General features: G+C 36.8%; 1 protein-coding gene across 2 annotated transcripts in view; it reads left to right on the plus strand.

The window, feature by feature from the left end:
- Positions 1-708: 708 nt before the first annotated feature.
- Positions 709-20,003, plus strand: part of CRISPLD1 (cysteine rich secretory protein LCCL domain containing 1) — a 33,697-nt gene continuing 14,402 nt past the window's right edge. The window contains exon 1 of one of the 2 annotated variants that reach the window (XM_010709046.3): positions 709-1,069. In XM_010709046.3, coding sequence (XP_010707348.1) covers positions 812-1,069 — 258 coding nt within the window. In that variant the 5' untranslated portion in view covers positions 709-811. The remainder of the gene's footprint in view (positions 1,070-20,003) is intronic. The other variant, XM_010709047.3, reaches the window with a different exon arrangement.

The raw sequence follows: 20,003 nt of genomic DNA on the forward strand, positions 1-20,003 counted from the left end.
TGTTGTGCTCCCAGCGGCGGGTCCGGCTCGGGCGGTGGCGGGATTCACGCTTTTTTCCCCTGGGGGAGGGAGGCACCGTGGTTTTCCTCCTCGCATCGCTCAGTCACGTAACAGACGGCGTTGGCATGTTGCGTTCTCGATGCAGTAGTACTTTTTCAAGTGTTGTCCGTGCTTTTTTTTTCTTTTTTTTTTTCGATGAGTGGGATGACCCCCATCTCCCCCCATTCTTTTGCCAGAGCTGAGTAACTTTAGTTCCATTAGGTATTTGGAAATCATAAAATAAAAGCTTTCATCGCAGTCATGTTTTGAAATGCATGAAGAATGGATATTTTGTATCAACTCCACTGTGTTTCTCATTTAACATTTTGAAATTGAATGCTTTTTTTTTTTTTAAAATAAATTCCAGTACTAGGAGAATTATCTACAGCTAATCTTCATTGATGTCTGGCTTCTGTTAAGTAGCTGCAGAAGGCATGCTTTCTTGTATGCAGACACTGAAATGTGCATGCCAGAGTGTATACAAAAGCACTCGGACAACTGAAGTTCATAAGGTTGAAGATAAGCAATCTTTCCAAACAGCAGCTTGTATTTATTAGTGTAAATAACACGCAGCATTCTGGCTTCTCCCTCTAAATCAACAGTGGCCAACTCTATACACACTACAGTTTGACTTTTTTGCTTAATGAATTCATACAGACCAGTGCTTCAACCTCCAAATTACATTACTCTCTCTTATGCGTTTGCAGCCAACAGACCTGGAAAAAAGACTTTGTCTTGGAGCTAACTCCTGAGCATTCTGAGATCATTCATCATGAAGTATGTAGTGCAGGAATGGCTCAGAGTAACTACCTTGCTATTCATAGCTCAAGCAGTTTCTGCAATGGTTCTTCCCAATGCCACGCTCTTAGAGGAACTTTTGGAAAAATACATGGATGAAGATGGTGAGTGGTGGATCGCCAAGCAGAGAGGGAAAAGGGCTATCACAGACAGTGATATGCAAAGTATCTTGGATCTTCATAATAAATTACGGGGTCAGGTGTATCCACCAGCTTCCAATATGGAATATATGGTAAGGAAAAACTGATAGCCACATGCAGAAAGAAATGTTCTTTAGAGTAGTTACTGTCACTTTATAAAGCACCATACTTTCAGTCATAGCTTGCCTGATTTCTTCTTAAGAGTGCTTGTTTTTGTCTCTTTTTATTTTTTATGTTTATTTTTTACTTTGTACAGGAGTGAACTTTTAGATAAAAATGCTTATGTATGGCTCTTGTATTTTATTGATATTAATAGGTTTAATCTCTCATAGCTCTCCTGACTTTAAGAGGCAATTCCTTTGGATAAAGGGCCAATTTCCAAAATTGCATTATTCAAAATAGTTGATTGTGGCCTATGAAGTTGCCATCTGAGAAGAGCGCTGAACTATGGAGCTTCAAAATAACATGGATTCTCTCCCATGCTTCTAGGTTGGATGCAATTTCTGAGCAAAAGGAGGCTCCTATAAGGTCTTCTGTTTGAGTTGGCATGTGCTGGAGTTCTGTATGTTCCTATGTTTAACAGATTAATAATGCAATACATAATTTCTGTATTTTAATCTGTCTTCTGTAAAATATACAGACATATAGAAGTCTGTCTATTTTAGTTCATTTGTAGATATAAATCTCCCATGTTTTTGAACTTAAATTTCATGCCATAGTTCAACACTATCTATTTCTTGTTGATTAGATCAAACTAGGTTATTGGAGCTTTTAACAAGAATGGGCACATTTTCCTCTAGAGTCTTGTTCTTGTAGAAGCACCCAAATCTTACTCCTGTATCTATAGTGTGTATTATTTATCTGATCCTTCATCAGAGGAAGTGTTACTGAGTTGTTAATACCAAACATTACACCAAATATAACACTTTTCATTGTGAGTTTATGACAGAGGATCATGTTAGCACATCTCAATATCTTTCCCAGCTTGGAGTGATGTCTCTCTTAGCTTGGAGATGTCATTGAACTGAGAATGTATGTGTCATAGAGAAACCATGTTTGCTTAAGTCATCAATAAAGGTAGTTTAACTTGAATGTACTATATGAATTTTATTATATTAGGCTATGCACATTCAAATAATTAGTTACTACATTTGTCTCCAAACAAAAAGAGGATAGTATCTTAAGCCTCTTTAGCCCTTTCAGTTACTGTTGTCTGCACATACCCTTAAACTTTGTTGAGGGCTTTTTTTCAAACTTTTCAGGAATGTGCATTACATTTTTTGTGTCTAAAAATGAAGGTTGATTTTTTTTCTTTTTCTTTTTTTTTCTGGGAAACTTTAAAAAAAAAAAAGTTGTCTAGCCTTCTTTCTGTAAAATTACACTAGGAAAGACTATTAAATTAGAGAAGATAAAAAGTCTGTAACTGGTTGAATAAAGGAATGGAGATGTGCTCAGATGCAGGAAGCTATGAGAAGGACTTGGAAGTAGACTGAGAGTGCCTGGGGAGGTATTGAGGAACTGGCAGCAGAAAGGGAAAGAACATTTGGTTAGTACATGCAGTTAGGAGAAGAGCTTGGTTTCTCAGGATGGAGAAAAACTGAGAAATCAGAGCTTAGAGGAGGAGGTTTAGAGACTGCTAAGAGGCTACTTGGAAAATCTGAGCCTGGGATTGTTTGAGAAGGGAGGTTGTAGAGGGAGGAAGCAAGCAGAATTGAAGATGGTGAACCAAGAGGATGGTCTAGGAAAGAACACGTCTACTGCTTGAGAAGAAGAAGATAGTGACTGAATTTGTGAATGCTGGAAGACACATTTCGTGATACAGTTTATGACTGTGTGGCTGTCTACCTTTTTTTCTACATAAGATGTCATAAAGCCTGGTCAATTGCTTCCTAGCTCAAAGAATTGAGTACAAAATTGCACATGAGATGAGGTAGCCCCGGATTGAGCTGTGAGGTAGCAATAAACATGGTAGTTCATCAGGGAAGCTTGTTTTGTCATTTAAGTGGCAAAACAAAACAAAAAAGTCTTGGGGAACCTAATGCCCAGTCATTACAGAGCATATATGCAAGAGATAAACTTAGAGGCAAAGTCCATTCTCTCATAACTTCTGACAGATATTGTAGCTGTATAATTATTAGTGCTGTTCTCTTATCCACAATTGAATATAGGCAGATACATGTTTTTACACCTTAATAAACACTTTACTTTTCTGGACACATAGTAAGGTGTGCCACCATTGTGGCCTTTCCAGAAAAAGAGATAAGCACTCTTAGATCTGGTTTCAGAAGCTTTTGTGACCTCTGGGTCAGTTTTGTGAATTACAGAAAGGTCAAAGGGCCAATTATGGATGGAATTATAACTGTATTTGCCTTTCTTTTTTTTTTTTCCTTTGATAAAGGATGGATGTTGTTGAGAATCTTAAAAGTAATTAAAAGAAAGATCTTTGCAATATGATTAAGATATGTGAGGCCTTACAAAGGCAAGTTCAGAAATCCCTCTAATTGTTTTCCTGATATTTAGTGAGTAGAGAAGTACAGCTGAAATATTTTTGTCTACTTTTGGAGTGCTTTATTAGTATAAAACTCCTGGCAGAAACCTTCCTGCTATGGGCACAGCCATGTCAGTATGAGCAGCCCTTTATACTAGTACAGTCCCTCTTTGAAAACAGAGCTGGCTCTACTGGTGAAAACGACGTTTTAACAGTGTACAGAATCTGAGAGGAGGTGGTGAAGGTTCAGGTGCCTCACTCATGTGCCTATTTCTCTGTAAGTCTGTTATAGAGCTTAAAATCTTCAAGTGTGTTTGGAGCTGAGAAAAAGTATGTGGGAGCTGTCTTCTCTCATTACACAATTCATATTTTTCAACCATGCTAAACTAACAGTCAGCTTTACCTGAAAATGCCTCTGTCCTGCTCCTGCCACTGGTACATATCTGAGTTGATGATGAAATTGGTTTAACTGATTAAAGAATAAGAAACATGTCTCCCTTTCCCTTTTCTTTTTCCTTTCCTTTCCCAGTAGTTTTAATTTTATGCCAGTTTGAGTTTGGAATTGATTCCTTACGTGGCTGAATCAGATGAGTAGTGGTGCTGATAAAAGAGGGTGGGAATGAATAGCTAAGGATTGGGAGAAATGAGGAACTGCAGTTTATGTACAAGCGCTGGTCTGTACCTTGCTAGCCATATCAGCCATATCTTTGAGAGAACTGCAGGGCCAACACTTCTTTTTTTTTTTGAGTTGTGCAGAGGAGAAAACTTTTTTACACTAATGTACTTTTGCATAATGTATTCAGCAGGTAGATGATACAGTATGAAGACCGAAAAGAATAAACCGTGACATAATGTTCCATGTCATGCAGCACATTGCAGTTTTGATTTAGCCTCCGTGACAGACACTTGTAGTGATAGAAAATAGTGTGTGTATGGTGCTACTCAAGTACAGATTTCTGTAGTTCTTTGCCATGCCTTTGACTTCCCTTGTATTTGAGGATGGACTTCATCTTGTAAGATCTAGATTTTAGGAAGGAAGAAAAAGGGTTGAATTACTGGTTTTCTGTACAGCTGTAAACTTTACCCTTTTGCCTTGTAAAAGAAAAAGGCTATGAGATTATCACAGTTCAGTGACCCAAAGCTACTAACTGCAGCAAAGTTTAGTGGCTATGCGTAATAAACAGAACATTCTTATGGCTGTCTGGCTGAACTAACCGGATGAAAAGTTCATCTTCCCAAGTAATTGGCTCTGGTGGTGAGCAGTAGGGGATTCCTAGGGTAAGAGGATAAAAGTAGAGAATGGAAACAGAGAAACTTCTGCAATGAAAACTCCCAGCTTTGAGCAAACAGCAGCTTAGGGACTTTCTAAATCGGCACTTTGTTTTGTTTTTCTACCAGTAGTTCGAGAACGAACTCTTTTCTATGAATCTAAATACTTGAGTCTATATATATCTTTGTGATAAAAAGTTGCAGAACTCTCCGCATAATTGTATGCTACACAAACTGTTACTATGGTTATGTTTTTCCTTTAAACTGGATCTTTATTTCTTTATCTCGGCTATTTCATCATAGCTTTTTTTTTCTTCTATTTTTTAAGAACTTAGTGAGAGACTTTGCAAAAAAGACTTAACTACACCTTTTTGTATCTTTATGATGCTTTCAAAGAAGTCTGATAGATTTGGGAGGAGCTTGTATTATCCAAGTATTTATTTTACAACTTAGCCTATCAAATCATCCAAGTAGAAGTCGGTTTCTGGTCTGCAGTTTCTCAGAATCCATTGGAAGCATTTTAAAATATTAGCACTCATATACTGTATTTTGCTAGTGAGGCCGTTTTGGAAGACAATTTGTATGCTACACAGTAATTCAGCAATTTCATAATTAAGTTCCTCCAAATTCATGACTGATACTATCTAGGCCTTGCAACTTGTTAGTGTTAAAAGTATCAATTTCCTTTTTTTTTTCCTTTTTTTTTTTTTTCTCATTGCTTAATTCTGATATAGGTGCACCTTCTGTCTCTTTCTCTGTATAGAAAGTTTTTGGTGTGAGGACCTGGCTGAGCTCCTGTGTAGGGAACAGCAACCCGACATATTCAGTTGCCTCCTCTGCAGTGGCTGCAGATGATCTTATGACTGCATGTTAGATCATTCTTTCCTAGAGCTCTTCCTTCAGCCCTGAGACTTTTTGAATTGTCAGTATTGCAGCTTGATAGTAGGAAAAAAAAGGTCTTGAGGTAATGGTGAGCAGCTTGTTATGAAAACATACAGCAAGTCCATACTCTATGGATGTTTATCTTTTTGTGTACAGTAAACGGTAATACAGAAAGGAGTGAAGATCTTTTTTCTTCATGATGTGTGCAAGGATTAACAGCACTGCTAAGAGAGCAGTGAGAGATGATGTTTCTGTGCTAATGTTCCAAGACTCCTGAGCTGAAATTGATGGTGCTTTCAATATTTCCTATCCTGAGCCATTGACCCAATGTGGCCTTCTCATCAGTCACTTGGGGTGACTGTGGAAAAGATGTCTGTAGTAGTACAGGGAACTGAAGCAAACTTCTGATGGCAGTCGTGAGTCTGACCAGAACAGTGTCATAGTGAGGCTTTTCTATTCTGAGGCTGGTCTGTGCTTTGCTGTCTGTTACTGCCCAGCATCCCTTGGCACAGACCTGCTGTTTAAGACAAAAATGGAAAATGCCATGATTTCTCATACACTTGCCAGTGTATGCAATAGCCTTGGAACATATAAGGCAACACATTTTTTTCTGTCCTTATTTGGTAAATTGACTTTAGACAGACTTCTGCATTCTCCTGTCATCGGTATTTTACAAGAGACTGTTAGCCAATCACAAAATCAGTATACTGGTTTGTCCTTTGAAACTGGATTGTCATGAAGAGCCTTATTCTACCTTCAGTTAGTTAGACAAGCTTTTATTGCATTGTTAATAAATTATTACTAAATTGTAAACTGTTAATAAAACTAGAAAAAACATATTTAGGCATCATAATTCTATAACTTCTCTATCACCTAATCCTATTTCAGTATCTTTTTTGTATTATTATTATTATTATGGGTGTCTCACAATAAATTGAAATTATCCAACAATACTATTTTTATTACTGTCAGCATTGTAGCTTAATACAGTTGAAACATATCCTTGAAAGCTGAGATCAGCACTTTAAAAATAGTCATTGTAAGATGGATAAGATGCTGTTAGTTCCTTTATGTTCTGGACAGCTACACCCTGCAAACTGGGACCCACCATGAGTAAAATTACAAAATAAATTTTGAGTGTTGAATTTGTAATGCATTCTGTTTTAAACCTTTCTTTTAGTACTCAGTTATTGATTTCATATAAATATATATATTTTCTCAAGCAAATAAGTTGAACAGCTTATGTGAGATCTTCATTTCTTGTATGTCCCTTTTTTGTACTGAAAAGCGTTCAACTTCCTAGTTTGATAGACAACAAAGTATTGTAATTAAAATAATTTGGAACATCAGTGTTTTCTAGGCTTCTTATTTAATTATTTCTAGTCTTCTGTTGTCCACATCCTGCCATTACCTGTTAGGGATGTCATCACAAAGCCCCTGCCTCCTGCCTTGATTTTCAGATTTTTTACTTTTTTTGTTTGTTTGTTTGTTTTTCTGCAAGCCTTGTGAAGGAAATGAAAATCTTGTAGGAGTACTTTTTTCAAAAGTTCAGATTAGCATATTTATACTTCATAATTCTTAGGGACAAACATCTATGTGCATCTGACAGCAATACTGCATCCATATTTTGTTCATGGGAAAGCTAGAAATATACCTAGTTTGTTCTGATGTATTTCCTCAGAAGGTCTTATCTATCTGAAAACTACCATAGAGTTGTGTTGCAAGTGTTGATACTGTATCTTTTCTTTCAAAAGTGGCTTCTGGATGAGTACTGGCTTCCTCCCGGCCTTGTTCTAGGGATCTTGAAAACTTGCAACTTGGTTCAGTAGCTTCATGAAGGCTTCAGAAGAAGAAGAAGAATGACTATAACTAATTTGGATTTTTCTTCATTTTTCTCAAGCAAATTCCTGCAGTTTTTAAATACAGATGATTCAACTTTGGATAAAATGAACCCACTAGTACAGAGAGCTCTTGCATGGATAATAGAAAAACATTTTCCATGTCATCACAATGGCTATTCTAATAGAGATTGAAATAATTTCAGCAATTTTATGCTGCTTCATATAATGATCTGTGTATGTATGGATTTAGCAGGTTTCTGCACAGGTCTGTCAGCTCTCAGCTGAGATTTTCAGTCTATTACCTATGTAGCTACAGAACTGAAGTATGCTCAGGAGTCAATCTCAGTGCTTCAATGTGTGGAGAACTGAAACAGCATTAGGAAACTTTGAGACCTTGCAGTAGATGTGATGAACTTTTGTGTGCTGAATGACAGCCTCCTGTTGGAATTCCTAGACATTACTGATAAAACTCTTACATGTCTCTAGTTTTTCTTGTCCATTTTGCAGAAAGTCTGGATAGCCTGGTTAAAGACAATTCCTGTTCCCTTCAAGCAGAAAACCTTGGTTTGTGGAATCCCTTAAATGGCCAGAGAGCACTATAGTTGCCAGAAAGAGAGCAGCCTTTTTCAGAGTGAACCTGTCTGTTTTCTCTCTGGTTTTCCACTTTCCTGCTCCACTTCAAAGGTTGATGGAATTGCTTCAGCTTTTGCCTGTGCTCAGAACTTACTGACACTGCATCAAAGAGCTCAGTGACGTTGACTTACCCTCTTATTCTCTCTGGCTGTTTTAGAAAAGGATTGTTCAATGTGAAGTGGCCAAGAAAGCGAGTGGATAAGTCCATGTTATAACTTTTATTGATAGAATGCCAACCACAACTAAGCAACTCTAAGTAAAGAAACTGAAAGTGGAAAGTAGCAGAAAGGCTTACTGTTAGCCTTCCCATAATGAAAATAATTAGCAACATAGAACAGATATTGTTCATCCTTTATTTTGCTGACAGAGGACTCCTTCACTGCCCTCCCAAACAGAAAAAATTATTGATCAGTAGTAATGGGATCAGAGCTTAAACATAAAGTAGGCTAAACACAGTAAGAATCAGCAAGATTTGTGAAAGCAACTCCATGTAGTCTTTCATGTTTATGACACCCTCTTTAACATTTTTTATTTGAGGAAAATAAAAAATATATTTATTTCTTAAATAACGATGTTGAAAAATTAGATATGTCTTCAGCCTATTTTCTATAAAAGTACTCTTCAATCTTAGATTTGGCATAAAGTGGAGTGAATATAATAGTCAAAAAAGGCATAATTCATTAAGAAGACTATCTTATGTCTGGACAACTTTTACTTTATTATGAAGGAAGATTGCATTAAACCCAGAACTTTGTCTGTGTTTCCAGACAGTTTCAAGAAAGAGTGATACCTACTACATAATGCAGTATATACATTCTCAGTGCCTTGTTGGCTGCCTGAATGGTCAAGTACTCTTTAGACATATTTTTCTAATTCCCTTCATTTAAATTTTATTTAAACATTTGTGTCAGTAGGACGATGTTACGTATGATCACTGTGATCTCTTACAGTAAGTTCAATTCACTTCTACTGTACTAATATCAAATTGCGGTGGTCACCTTTTAAAAGCGAACATTCATTGTGACACGTATGTGAGATACTGTGACTAATTCCTGTTCAAAGTCCAGGAAATTCTGTAGCATCTGTTAAACTGCTGCATGAAAGCAATCAGTTACAGCTAGTTTATAGTAGTAATGAGTACTAGGATTTGAGGTAAGGAGCTGTGCTGTGGTCAGTTTATAATTAGCTATGCATATTTATGAATACTATTTGTAATGAACGTGTAATTCATTTTTTGGCAATGCACAAAATGCAGAAATCAAGATCAGTTTGTACATCTGTGATCACTGTTGTTTCTTTTCCATTCATGTTAGAATATAGAAGCAAATAGATGATTTTTAGTCATCTTCTAATAGAAAGTCTTTATGCACTGCTTTTAAAAAGTAGCAAAGTAAATGTACTGTTTCAGAACACCTTGGAAACCTGACTATTCCAGCAAGGGTGTTTTTAACACTCTTAGAGTACACACAGAATTAAATGTGATTAGTCATGTCTACTCATTCCTATTCCTGGCTTTTACTTTTTGAACACATAAGCTCAAACACATGAAACTGTAATAGAGAGATACTTCTAAATATTGGAGCAATTTATTCAGTGTTTGGGAACAATATTTTTGGCCTCATCTTGCTTTCCTGTTTCCAGGCAAAAGCCGCAGTATTCCTGTTCTTTACTCTCTTCCAAAAGAGTAGCTGTAACCTCAAGATCTATTCAAGGATCTCTGCCCAGCTTAATGCTCTATAACTCCAGTCTACCACGTGGTAGCATGTAAGGTTCTTACCTTTTTACTTTTAGACAAGCTCTCTTCCTCCAACAGAAAATGGATGCCTAACTTTCCTGCTACTGGAAAGTTTAATGATTTTATCTGTGCTTTCTTTGTGTTTAAGGAGCATATCAGTACTTATTAGAATGGGCATTTTTGTATTTTCAGGGACAGTTGTCTGGTGTTTCAGTACTCCTGGGGTTTTGTGTTCACTCTGCTATATACTATGCAAGTCACCTCAGGCTAGCACGGAATTTGATATATTTGAAGGTAGCTCTCTCAGTTGCATGCTAGTAAGTGACTTTTCAGAGGTGTTAATTATCATTAGTTTTTATGGACTTCCTTCAGAAGGCTAGGTATGGAGGAAATTGTCTTATCTCACCTTAAGTGAGAACAAGGAAAACTGACCTGGTAGTTAACTAGTGTAGTATACTGGTAGAAGTAGTGGGTGTCTCATTTTAACTCTGGAAGGGTTTTAACACTCTTTACCCAACACAAGTTAAAGGTGACAGAAGCTTGGTGTTAAACACGCAAAGGGTCAAAAATGTTGATGATGTCAGAGCAAGTCCCATTTCAGTTAAGCATGTAGGTAATGACTTAGATGAGCAAGGAATGCACTTTAGAACTGGAGAATACAGTAACGTAGGTTGGGATTGTTTTAGAATTACTTAAAAATTATCAGAACTTGTCAAGTGGAGGAAATGTCCTGGAATGAATGTGGTGAAATAAAGTAAATTTAACTGCAAGATGTAGAATAAGTAGAGTATCAAGTAGGTGAAACTCAAGGAGTAAATAATAGCTAGGAGTAACACTACCCTGTCCATAAGTTACACTGAGTTAGAAAATAATGAGCCAACAATATGTGAAAGAGAGTGACTTCTTTGTGTGAAACTGGTGAGACCTTGTTTGAAACACAATGTCCAGCTTTGGCCGTATTTTAGGAATTGTCTAGCCACTTCATGGTGAATGAAAGAGATTAATGGGGTTGATTATAAATGCAGAATGTGTGGTTTATGAGGACTGAAGGAGAGAGACAGCTGAGTTTCTTTAATCTAGGAAATAAATAAAGGTTATTACAGGAAAGAGTGATTTCTTTTTGTTTGTTTGTTTTGTTTTGTTTTTACATGCAAATAAAAACAACAACAACAACAACAACAAATCAGCTATCATTGCAGGGCAGGAGGTTTAGGTTGCCTATCAAGAAAAAACTCTTTACTCTTACAGTCATAAAATTCTGAAGAAAAAGGCAATAAATATTATTCAGAAATTACCATTATTAGTTTTAATTGTTAAAAAGTGGACAACACACAAATATTCGATTCATCTCAGTACAAGGCTAAAATGTAGTTGAGATCCATCTCTTGAAGTTGTTTTCAGCTGTACCTTTCTGCCATTTTATGCTGCTACCACATAGCTGATTTCTGGTTGTTAAGTGTATTTCTGACTTAGTTGCTCATGACGTTTCTTAATCAATGTTTCATCTTCCCTTTTTTCTTTTCTTTTTTTTCCTTTTTAGTATCATTAGTCTTAAAGAATACAGTAAATAAATACCCATACTGTACTGTGGTATTTACTTTACTACTCTCTCCCTATATTTAGAATGTATACAGCAATGAAGTATTTATACTATGCCATGGTAAATGTTTACTTTAAGTGGTGCTCACTGTACTTACTTTTCCATCTTTACTGAGCTTAAATTTTAGCTCTTTTTTTTTCTTTCCATACAGTTGCTTTCCATACAATTTTTTCTTTATTCCTGCATATATGAAAATCTCTCCAATTAAATTGTTATCACTGTGTTTTTGAACTATTGGGCTTCTCAGTTTTGATGCAACACCTGTTGCTGTAATTGGTGGACTCACTTATGCTGATCTGCCTTGGGTAGAGAATTTCCTCTTGATTTAACACTCATATAATATAAATAGTGAGATTCATCTCACCAAGCTTTTGTTGTCTGGTGTAGATGTCTGCATTTGAGCCAATCTCTTTTATAATTAGTGGAGAGAAATGAGAATTTCCAGCACACAGTTCCTCTCAGTTAAAGATAGGTAGCTAAAATTATCTCTTTCTGTAGATGCTTATTTGTCTATGTAACTACAAAGGTAATTTAGATAATTAGCTCAAATGCCTGTATCTACTTTGAGCCTGTTTAATTTCCAGGAAGGTTAATCCTACCCCATGTGATTGGTTTGGCTGTTGCTGAGTTATACTGTAAGCTGCAGTATCCTCTCTGAAGCAGCTTTTCAATAAGCGGAGCATTGGTTTCAATATACATGCTACTTGAACCCCATATTGACAGAGGTTAAATACCACAATTTGTAGTCCAGTCTGTGAAGTTAATCTGGTGTTAGTTTTGGTTTATTTTAATATGATATGTTGTAAACTGGGAATATTTAAAAGATTTGCATTGCATGTGACATCCCTTCTGCTAAGCCTATAAAACTTTCTTGAGGGGAAAAATTGGCAACTGGAATTGGTAACTGCTCTCACTATTTAGTTTAATCAACCAGGCTGGTGCTAGCCTCAGCTAATCTAGTATAAGGTTTGCAAAGCTCTAGGATTGTTATTGGCACACAAATTTAACAAAATATTGAGAAAGGCAGTGCATGTGTCAGCAAGTGTTGTGTTACAACAGCAGGTTTTGTAGAGCAAAAGAATTGGTGCCAAGGGCCTGAAATTCATACTTTCTACATTTCAGGGTTTTCTATTTTGATCTGGGTCTTATCTGTTGGTGTAGACTGAAAACCCGTTAACAGCTGTAAAGCATTAGATGTGCTCTTAGAACACAACTCCCAGCATTTTGTCTAGAAGGAATCTGGTTTGTACCCCAAGAGTGCTCTGTGATGTACACTAAGTGGGAATGATTAGGAGTTTCATTTCAAAATCACATTCCTGATCTAAATTAAAATTCTGCCATTGAAAAATCCTAATCTGATCCGACTTCCATCATGGTGTATGTGATGGTGTTACAGTCTTAAAAAATTGGCATTGTTTCCTTCATGGATGGGAATGTTTTAGTACATAAGTGTGAATAATGCAGAAAAGTTGTAAATAATCATGGTACTTGGATGATATGCAAGTTATTTTCCAAATCTAACAGAAGAAGACAGTAAAATAAACCCAACTGAGACTATAAGGTGGGAATATGTATAGCTGAATGTTTTTTCCTCTTACTGCTTGCAGATTCTGGAAGTTTAGTCAATGCCCATGATGTGCACACCAGCTCACATATAATTTTGGGGATAACAGTTTTACTCTGAGCATAGTTATTTGGATAGCAGAAGTCAATGGTAAACTATTCAGAATAGATAATGGAATCAAGTCTAGAGCATCATTAAACTTTCAGCTAAGGGTTTTATATATGGAGGAACATGCTTCACAGCAATGATACCTGAAAAGTTCATAGTCACATATGAGGATACAGGTGTAAAAAGGAACTGCTTATGCTGGTAAGTTTCTACAGAAAAATGTATGTTCTCTTGAATGGTCAAGAAACTGATTTCCAGCATTTGAGATCTCCTGTCTTGAATGTGCATATTTCATTAGAAGAAAATTTTGCTTGTCATAAGGAGGCAGATTGCTTGTGAACTTAGTTGTGTCTGTATGTGCTGGGGGATTTTAGAAAAAGTAAATTTGGCAAGGTTAAAAGCTAAGAGATAGTATCTTGATTAAGTATGAAAAAAAAACAACACTTGCTTGAGGGAGTCTGCCTTGCAGGATGTTGATCTTGAGTAGCAGCAAACTCTGTATTACCTATGCCTGTTTTGTTGTTTTCCTTTTTGTATTTCTGAATTTTGCAATGTTTATATCAACAACTGAAGTTCAGTGAGCATCTCTAAAATTATGGTCAACTATCACTAAAATATATGCCAAATATTTCTGTTCGTTCAATGAAACACACTTAGCACAATTTGTTTCTCTAGAGAATTTTGTAGAGCTGGACTCATGAATCTGTCCATCACTTGGAACCAGACCAGTAGGAAGTAATTTCCTGTCCAGAATGGAAGGCAGAATGAGGGAAGAACATCATCCTTTGTCTTCATGAGAACCTACCTGTCTGACGTTGGTGGTAGCTGCAGTTCTCAGGAATATGTGTGTATTGAGTGTTCTAGCCATCCACTATCAGGCACAGCTTGGAATGTAAGAGATTAATATCTCTCTAGTTGAGGTTAGGTCAACAAACTGGTAAAATTGGTACATGTCTTGTAAAAGCCATGGATGATGTACATGACTTAGTAAAGCTGATGAAGTTTAAATCTGCAGGAATGTGGTAAGTTAATACCAATAGTTTTCTGAGAAAGCCAGAATTAAGAAGGATTCAATACCTGTGTATAGTACAGAAAGAAGGTAAGAAAATAAGATCTACACAGGTCACTCTGAAAGTAATGCCTCCTGTTTTTATCTATTGTAGTTTCCATGGAAATAAAGAACACAATAAAACTATTTGATATAGCAAATTCTCTGCTACAAAATACTATTTTCCAGCACAGTCACCACCATTAGCTAGACATTTTCACCAGCGATGAATAAGAGCCTATGTGATACGCACAAAAAAATCTGCATCAGCTTACGTGATCCTTTGTTGCTATCACCGCTGCTGAAATGTACCACCCACCACCTCACTGTGCTCACATCCACTATTTGGTTTCCTTAAATGTTCAGCAAGTGTAATGAATGTCAATGGGTGCCATTTTTTTTCTGCATGGAGGAATCTGATAATGTTCCTTTGCTTCGTGTGTAATTCCATGTCAGACACCATTTTGTCTGACTGCTCCTCTGCTGCTATCTGCCACACGACAACCAAATGTTATGGAATATTGGTGGGAAGATTCATCTTCTACTGTCATACCACCATTGTCCACCTCTGACTTCGTGCGCCAACATAATTTAATAGGAAATATTACTTTCAGATCAACCCTTATTGTAGGTATTCATATTCTACTTGGTGTACCTCCATATGATGAGAAACTTGAACTAGCTTTGAAATATGTCTCCATCAACAACATGAGTAATTATTGTATATCTGAACTCAAATGTAGTCTTGATGAAGAAGAAGCAATGTTAAATTGTGCTGTAAGTGGATATTTCTTCATGATCTCCTTATAAAAAAAAAACAAACAAAAACAAAAAACAAAAAAACAAACAAACAAAAACAATAAACCATGCTAGCTATATATGCATTATATCCATGCCAGGTAGTTTTTATGTCTGGCTTTAGAAATAAGGGATTTAGGTGTTAAAGGTTGAGAAACAAATGAATGAGTCCTTTCTTCTCCAGCACACACAGAGAATTTCCTGAACAGCTGACTGTTCTGAAGTGACTTCATTGTGTAGTATACACATCAGGGAGAAAATAAGACATGGAATTGTTTGTTGCAAAACTAAAATATGTATGCAAACTTTTTGATACGTGATTCATCTCATTGTCTCACAGTATTTTGAAGGTGGAGTTATTTGTTAATTGATCATCCTACCATGTGTTTGAGCATGCCATATAACTGAGAAATTTATACAGCTATCAGATTTTGCTATCAGATTTCTGATGATTTTCTCATAAAAAATTCTTATCACTTTTCATCAGGATTTTCATGGTTAAACTTTAACATGTATGAAACGTGTTGAAATTCTGTACTGTATTTTTGATAAACATTTCTTTTTATGCTTCTGTTTAAATTCTGATTTATGATGCAGTTCCCATTAGATATTATCTCAGACATTTTACAAAGGTACTATAATCTGAATTGCTCAAGTTTTACATTTTTTTCTTTTTCCAGTGTTATAAAACTGTACCGAAGCTGTTTTTAAAGAACAGTTGATGACAGAACAAATGATGTTGAAATGTGCATATAGATAACGTAAAAAGAAATACGTTGATTTCCACATGAGCCATAAACTAGAACCTCTTGCCCTTAATTGTGCAAATTCCGGTCTGAGACAGTCTCATGCACACATTCTTGGGAAGGATAGAGTTGCCTCTGGCTCACAGACCATCCTTTTCCATAGTCAGGAATAACTGCAACAGGCAAAAATATTCAAGGAGCCCAAACTCCTCATTGCTAGAATAGTCTTCTGCATTATGCTTCCTGCAAAGACCTTTACTGCAGCCCATCTTCTGTTTCAAAGACTATATCTTTGCTGCAGCTAAGGTTGTGGCCTGGAAACTGGAAGGCATGCCTATCTCTGGCATGGCAAGCAGAGAGGAGTAACATTATTTTATACTAGGGCTAAAGACAAGAAGCAGTTAATGAAAAAAAAACAAAATTAGTTGAAGAAACAGTTGAAGACAGTATCCAATCTCAGTTGTACTTTGGAGTTTGGGTGCACATTGGTCAGGAAAATTTGTGGTGAATTTAAGTTCTTTATCAAAGACTATTGCAGTGCTCTGGATGTCTCTGTCATGTATAGCTATCATTAGTTTTCAAAATTTTTTTTAAATAATTTGTTCACAAACTTGAGGAATTGCTTTGAGCAACTACTACTGACTACTTTGCTGTAAACATGCAAAAATCATTAAGTTAAAATAGCTGCATATAATATTTCAAAATCTGCATGGAGAAAAACAGCAATAACGAAACAGTGCAATTCCCTAATCTGTCACTTTTTTCTGAGAGTTGAAAATCATAGAATGGTTTGGATTGGAAGGGATCTTTAAGTTCATGTAGCTCCAACTCCCTGCATTAGGCACGGACACCTCCCTCTAGACCAGGCTGCTCAAAGCCCCATCTAGCCTGGCCTTGAATGCCTCCAGGGAGAGGGGCATCCACAAGCTCTCTGGGCAACCTGCTCCAGTGTCTCACCACCCTCACAGTAAAGAATTTCTTTCTAAAATCTAGTCTAACTCTACCCTCTTCCAGTTCAAAGCCATTTCCCCTTGTTCTGTCTTTACAGGAATAATGACACAATATCCTATAAAAAGTTCCTTCTCGGCTTTAGTGTTGTCTCCTTCAGGTAGTAGAAGTCTCCTAAAAAGTCTCCCAGAGCCTTCTCTTCTGTAGGCTGAAGAGCCCCAATTCTCTCAGCCTGCCCCATAGGGGGAGGTGCTCCAGTCCTCTGATCATCTTCATGGATGATAGTCTTCCCTCTGGATCCACTCCAATAGTTTGATGTCCTTCTTGTATTGGGGTCTACCGAACTGAGTGCAAGGTGGGCTCTCAGGAGAGTAGAGTAGAGGGGCACAGCCACCCCTCTCAACCTGCTGGCCACGCTTCTCTTGATGTAACCCGGGATATGGTTGGCCTTCTGGGTTGCAGGGGAACATTGCTGCTTCATGTTGAGTCTTTTATCAAGTGGCACCCCCAAATCCTTCTCAGGCTCCTCTCAGGCCATTCTTCATCCAACCTGTATTTGTTTTTGAGATTGCCCCAACTCAGATACAGGACTTTGCATTTGGACTTATTAAACTTCATGAGGTTGGCATGGGCCCATCTCTCAAGCCTATCCAGGTCCCTCTGGATGGCATCCCTCCCTCTAGCATGTCAACTGCACCACTCAGTTGATGTCATCTGGAAACTTGCTGAAGGTGCACTTGATCTCACTGTCAGTGTCACCTACAAAGATGTTAAATAACACTAGTCCCAGCACCAATTCTTGAAGAGTGCTGCTCATTACTGGTCTCCACTTGAACACTGAGCTGTTGACCACAACTCTCTTAGTGTGACCATCCAGCCGATTTCTTCTCCAGCAAGTGGTCTATCCATGAAATCCATTTTTCCTTAATTTGGTGACGAGGATCTCGTGCAGGACAGTGTCAAATACTTTGCACAAGTCCAGATAGATGATGTTAGTTGCTCTTCTTTTATCCACTGATGCTGTAACTTCATTATAAAAGGCCAGAAAATTTGTCAGGCACAATTTGCCCTTAGTGAAGCTATGTTGTTTACTACCAATTATCTCATCTTTATTTGCACATGCCTAGGAAGAGACTTCAGGAGGATCTGCTCCATGATCTTGCCAAACACAGAGGTGAGGCTGACCGACCTGTTGTTCCCTGGATCTTCTTTTTTTTACCCTTCTTGAAAATAGAGGTTATGTTTTCCCTTCTCCAATCTGTGGGAACTTCACCAGACTGCCATGACCTTTCAAATATGATGCATAGTGGCTCGGCAACTTTATGTAGCAATTCCCTCAGAACTCGTGATTGAGTCTTATTGGGTCCCATGGACTTGTGCACCTTCATGTTCTTTACATGGTCTTGAACCTGATCTTCACTTACAGAGGGCAGATCTTCCTTCTCCTAGTTCTTTCCTTTGCTTTCTGCAACTTGGGTAGTGTGGCTAGAGCCCTTGCTGGTGAGGACTGATGCAAAGAAGCATCTCAGCTTTCTCCATATCCCTTGTGACCAGGTCTCTCATTTCCTTTAGGAGAAGGCTTACACCTCATCTTCTTTAGCCTTTCTTTAATCACTGATATACTTGTAGATTTTTTTCTTGTTCCCTTCTATGTCTCTGGCTAGATTTAATTCTGTGTGGGTTTTAGATTTCCTAACCTGAACCTTGGCTGCTTGGACAACTTTGTAGTCCTCCCAGGTAACCCGTTCCTGCTTCCACTTTCTATGGACTTCCTTTTTGGGTCTCTCTTCCCTTCAGGATATGCTTTACATTTGGACTTATTCAGAACTAAATCTAAGTGATAAAAGATTCTGAGCCGACTTCACGTTGTACAATATATACAAGGACAAATTGTATGGCATTTATGTTAAAATGCTGCAGTGTTGCAATTCTATAGCAGAATGACAAAGTAGTTGTACTATTGCTTATAAGAAAATATTATATATATGGGAGACGTGTTAATCTTTGGTTGTTTTTCTTTTTCTTTTTTTTTTAGACAATGTAGGAAGCAGGACTGTTTATGATAGTGTGGCAAGGAGAGAGAAAAGATTTATACAAACCCATAAAACTTTCTGAGTTGAGATTAGAACTATGGCTTATGACATTTTAATACCGGCCCAGTCAGACAAATAGAAAATTACTACTGTATCCTAGAGTTGGGGAGTTTAGTATCCGTATGTAGGGTAAGAGCATTATTATATCATTATTATACATTGTTATATTTAAGAATTCTGTCAGAATAACTGCTGCATTCTGAGAGTCAAAATGTATCTTGTAAATTTTTTACTAATAATAACAGACAGAATGGAAATGCAGTAGCACTGGAGTCTTCTGAAGAGAACAAAGAATTGATAAACTTGGATTAAATTGAGTGAAAGTAGTCTTTCCATAATCATCTTCTTGCATAACCAAAAACATATCTTTTGTTAATGAGTAATCTAATAAAGTGAAAACTGCATATCAAAATTAATAGAAAAATAAATTATAGCGCATGGATTTTTTCTGTTATATTTCTGTATTCTTTGGCTATATTAAGAGTTCTTTACCTTCAGTCTCTGCCAAAAATTTGTAGACATGACCTACAGTGTCTACATGGGAATTTGGGTTTGGAAATACTGAATTATTGTTACTTAGATAACACGGTCTAATGGAAAGAAATTAATTCTGAACATATGATGAAATAATTGTTTTTATAAGCAATTTTCTTCCTTCCTGGATATATTTCAGTTTCCTAGCCTGGGTATTATTATCGCTGAGTCAGATATTTAGAAACTTCTAAGCTTCTTCAAGTAGCAATAAATTTAAAAGGCCAATCAGTAGTATGGGTACTTTGCTTAACAAGGACCACTTTGAGTGAACCCTAGATGAACATGTTAAACTTACACAGTATAATTTAATTTTTTTTAAAGATGAGTAAGTTTTAGTATGTTTTTGAAAGACAGAAACTTACATTTGCCTTTCAGCTATAAACCTGTTCTTCTGTATGTTTTAAAGAAAAGGAGAAAAAAGTGATGCTTTTTATTTAACTTGTCCTAAGCCTCTTACTAACATGAATTCCTCCTTTTCTTACCAACCAAGCCATAAATCAATGTCTGACAATGTTGTTCTGGTTTCCATATTTTCTGTTTGCATTGTGTATTATTTCAGTGAAAGCTGATTATAGAAGAGAGAGAAAAAATCACTTTCATTTCAAATAAACTACTGGTTTAGAGGAAATAAAGTCTTATGTTGAAAGCGTGTTAGATAATACTCTTTAGGCTAAGAAAAGTGCCTGTTACTAAACAGAAATCTCACAAGACAGAAAATGCACTTAATTTAGCTTGAAAA

The sequence above is a fragment of the Meleagris gallopavo genome, chromosome 3 (genome assembly GCF_000146605.3).
Source record: "Meleagris gallopavo isolate NT-WF06-2002-E0010 breed Aviagen turkey brand Nicholas breeding stock chromosome 3, Turkey_5.1, whole genome shotgun sequence".
Classification (NCBI taxonomy): domain Eukaryota; kingdom Metazoa; phylum Chordata; class Aves; order Galliformes; family Phasianidae; genus Meleagris; species Meleagris gallopavo.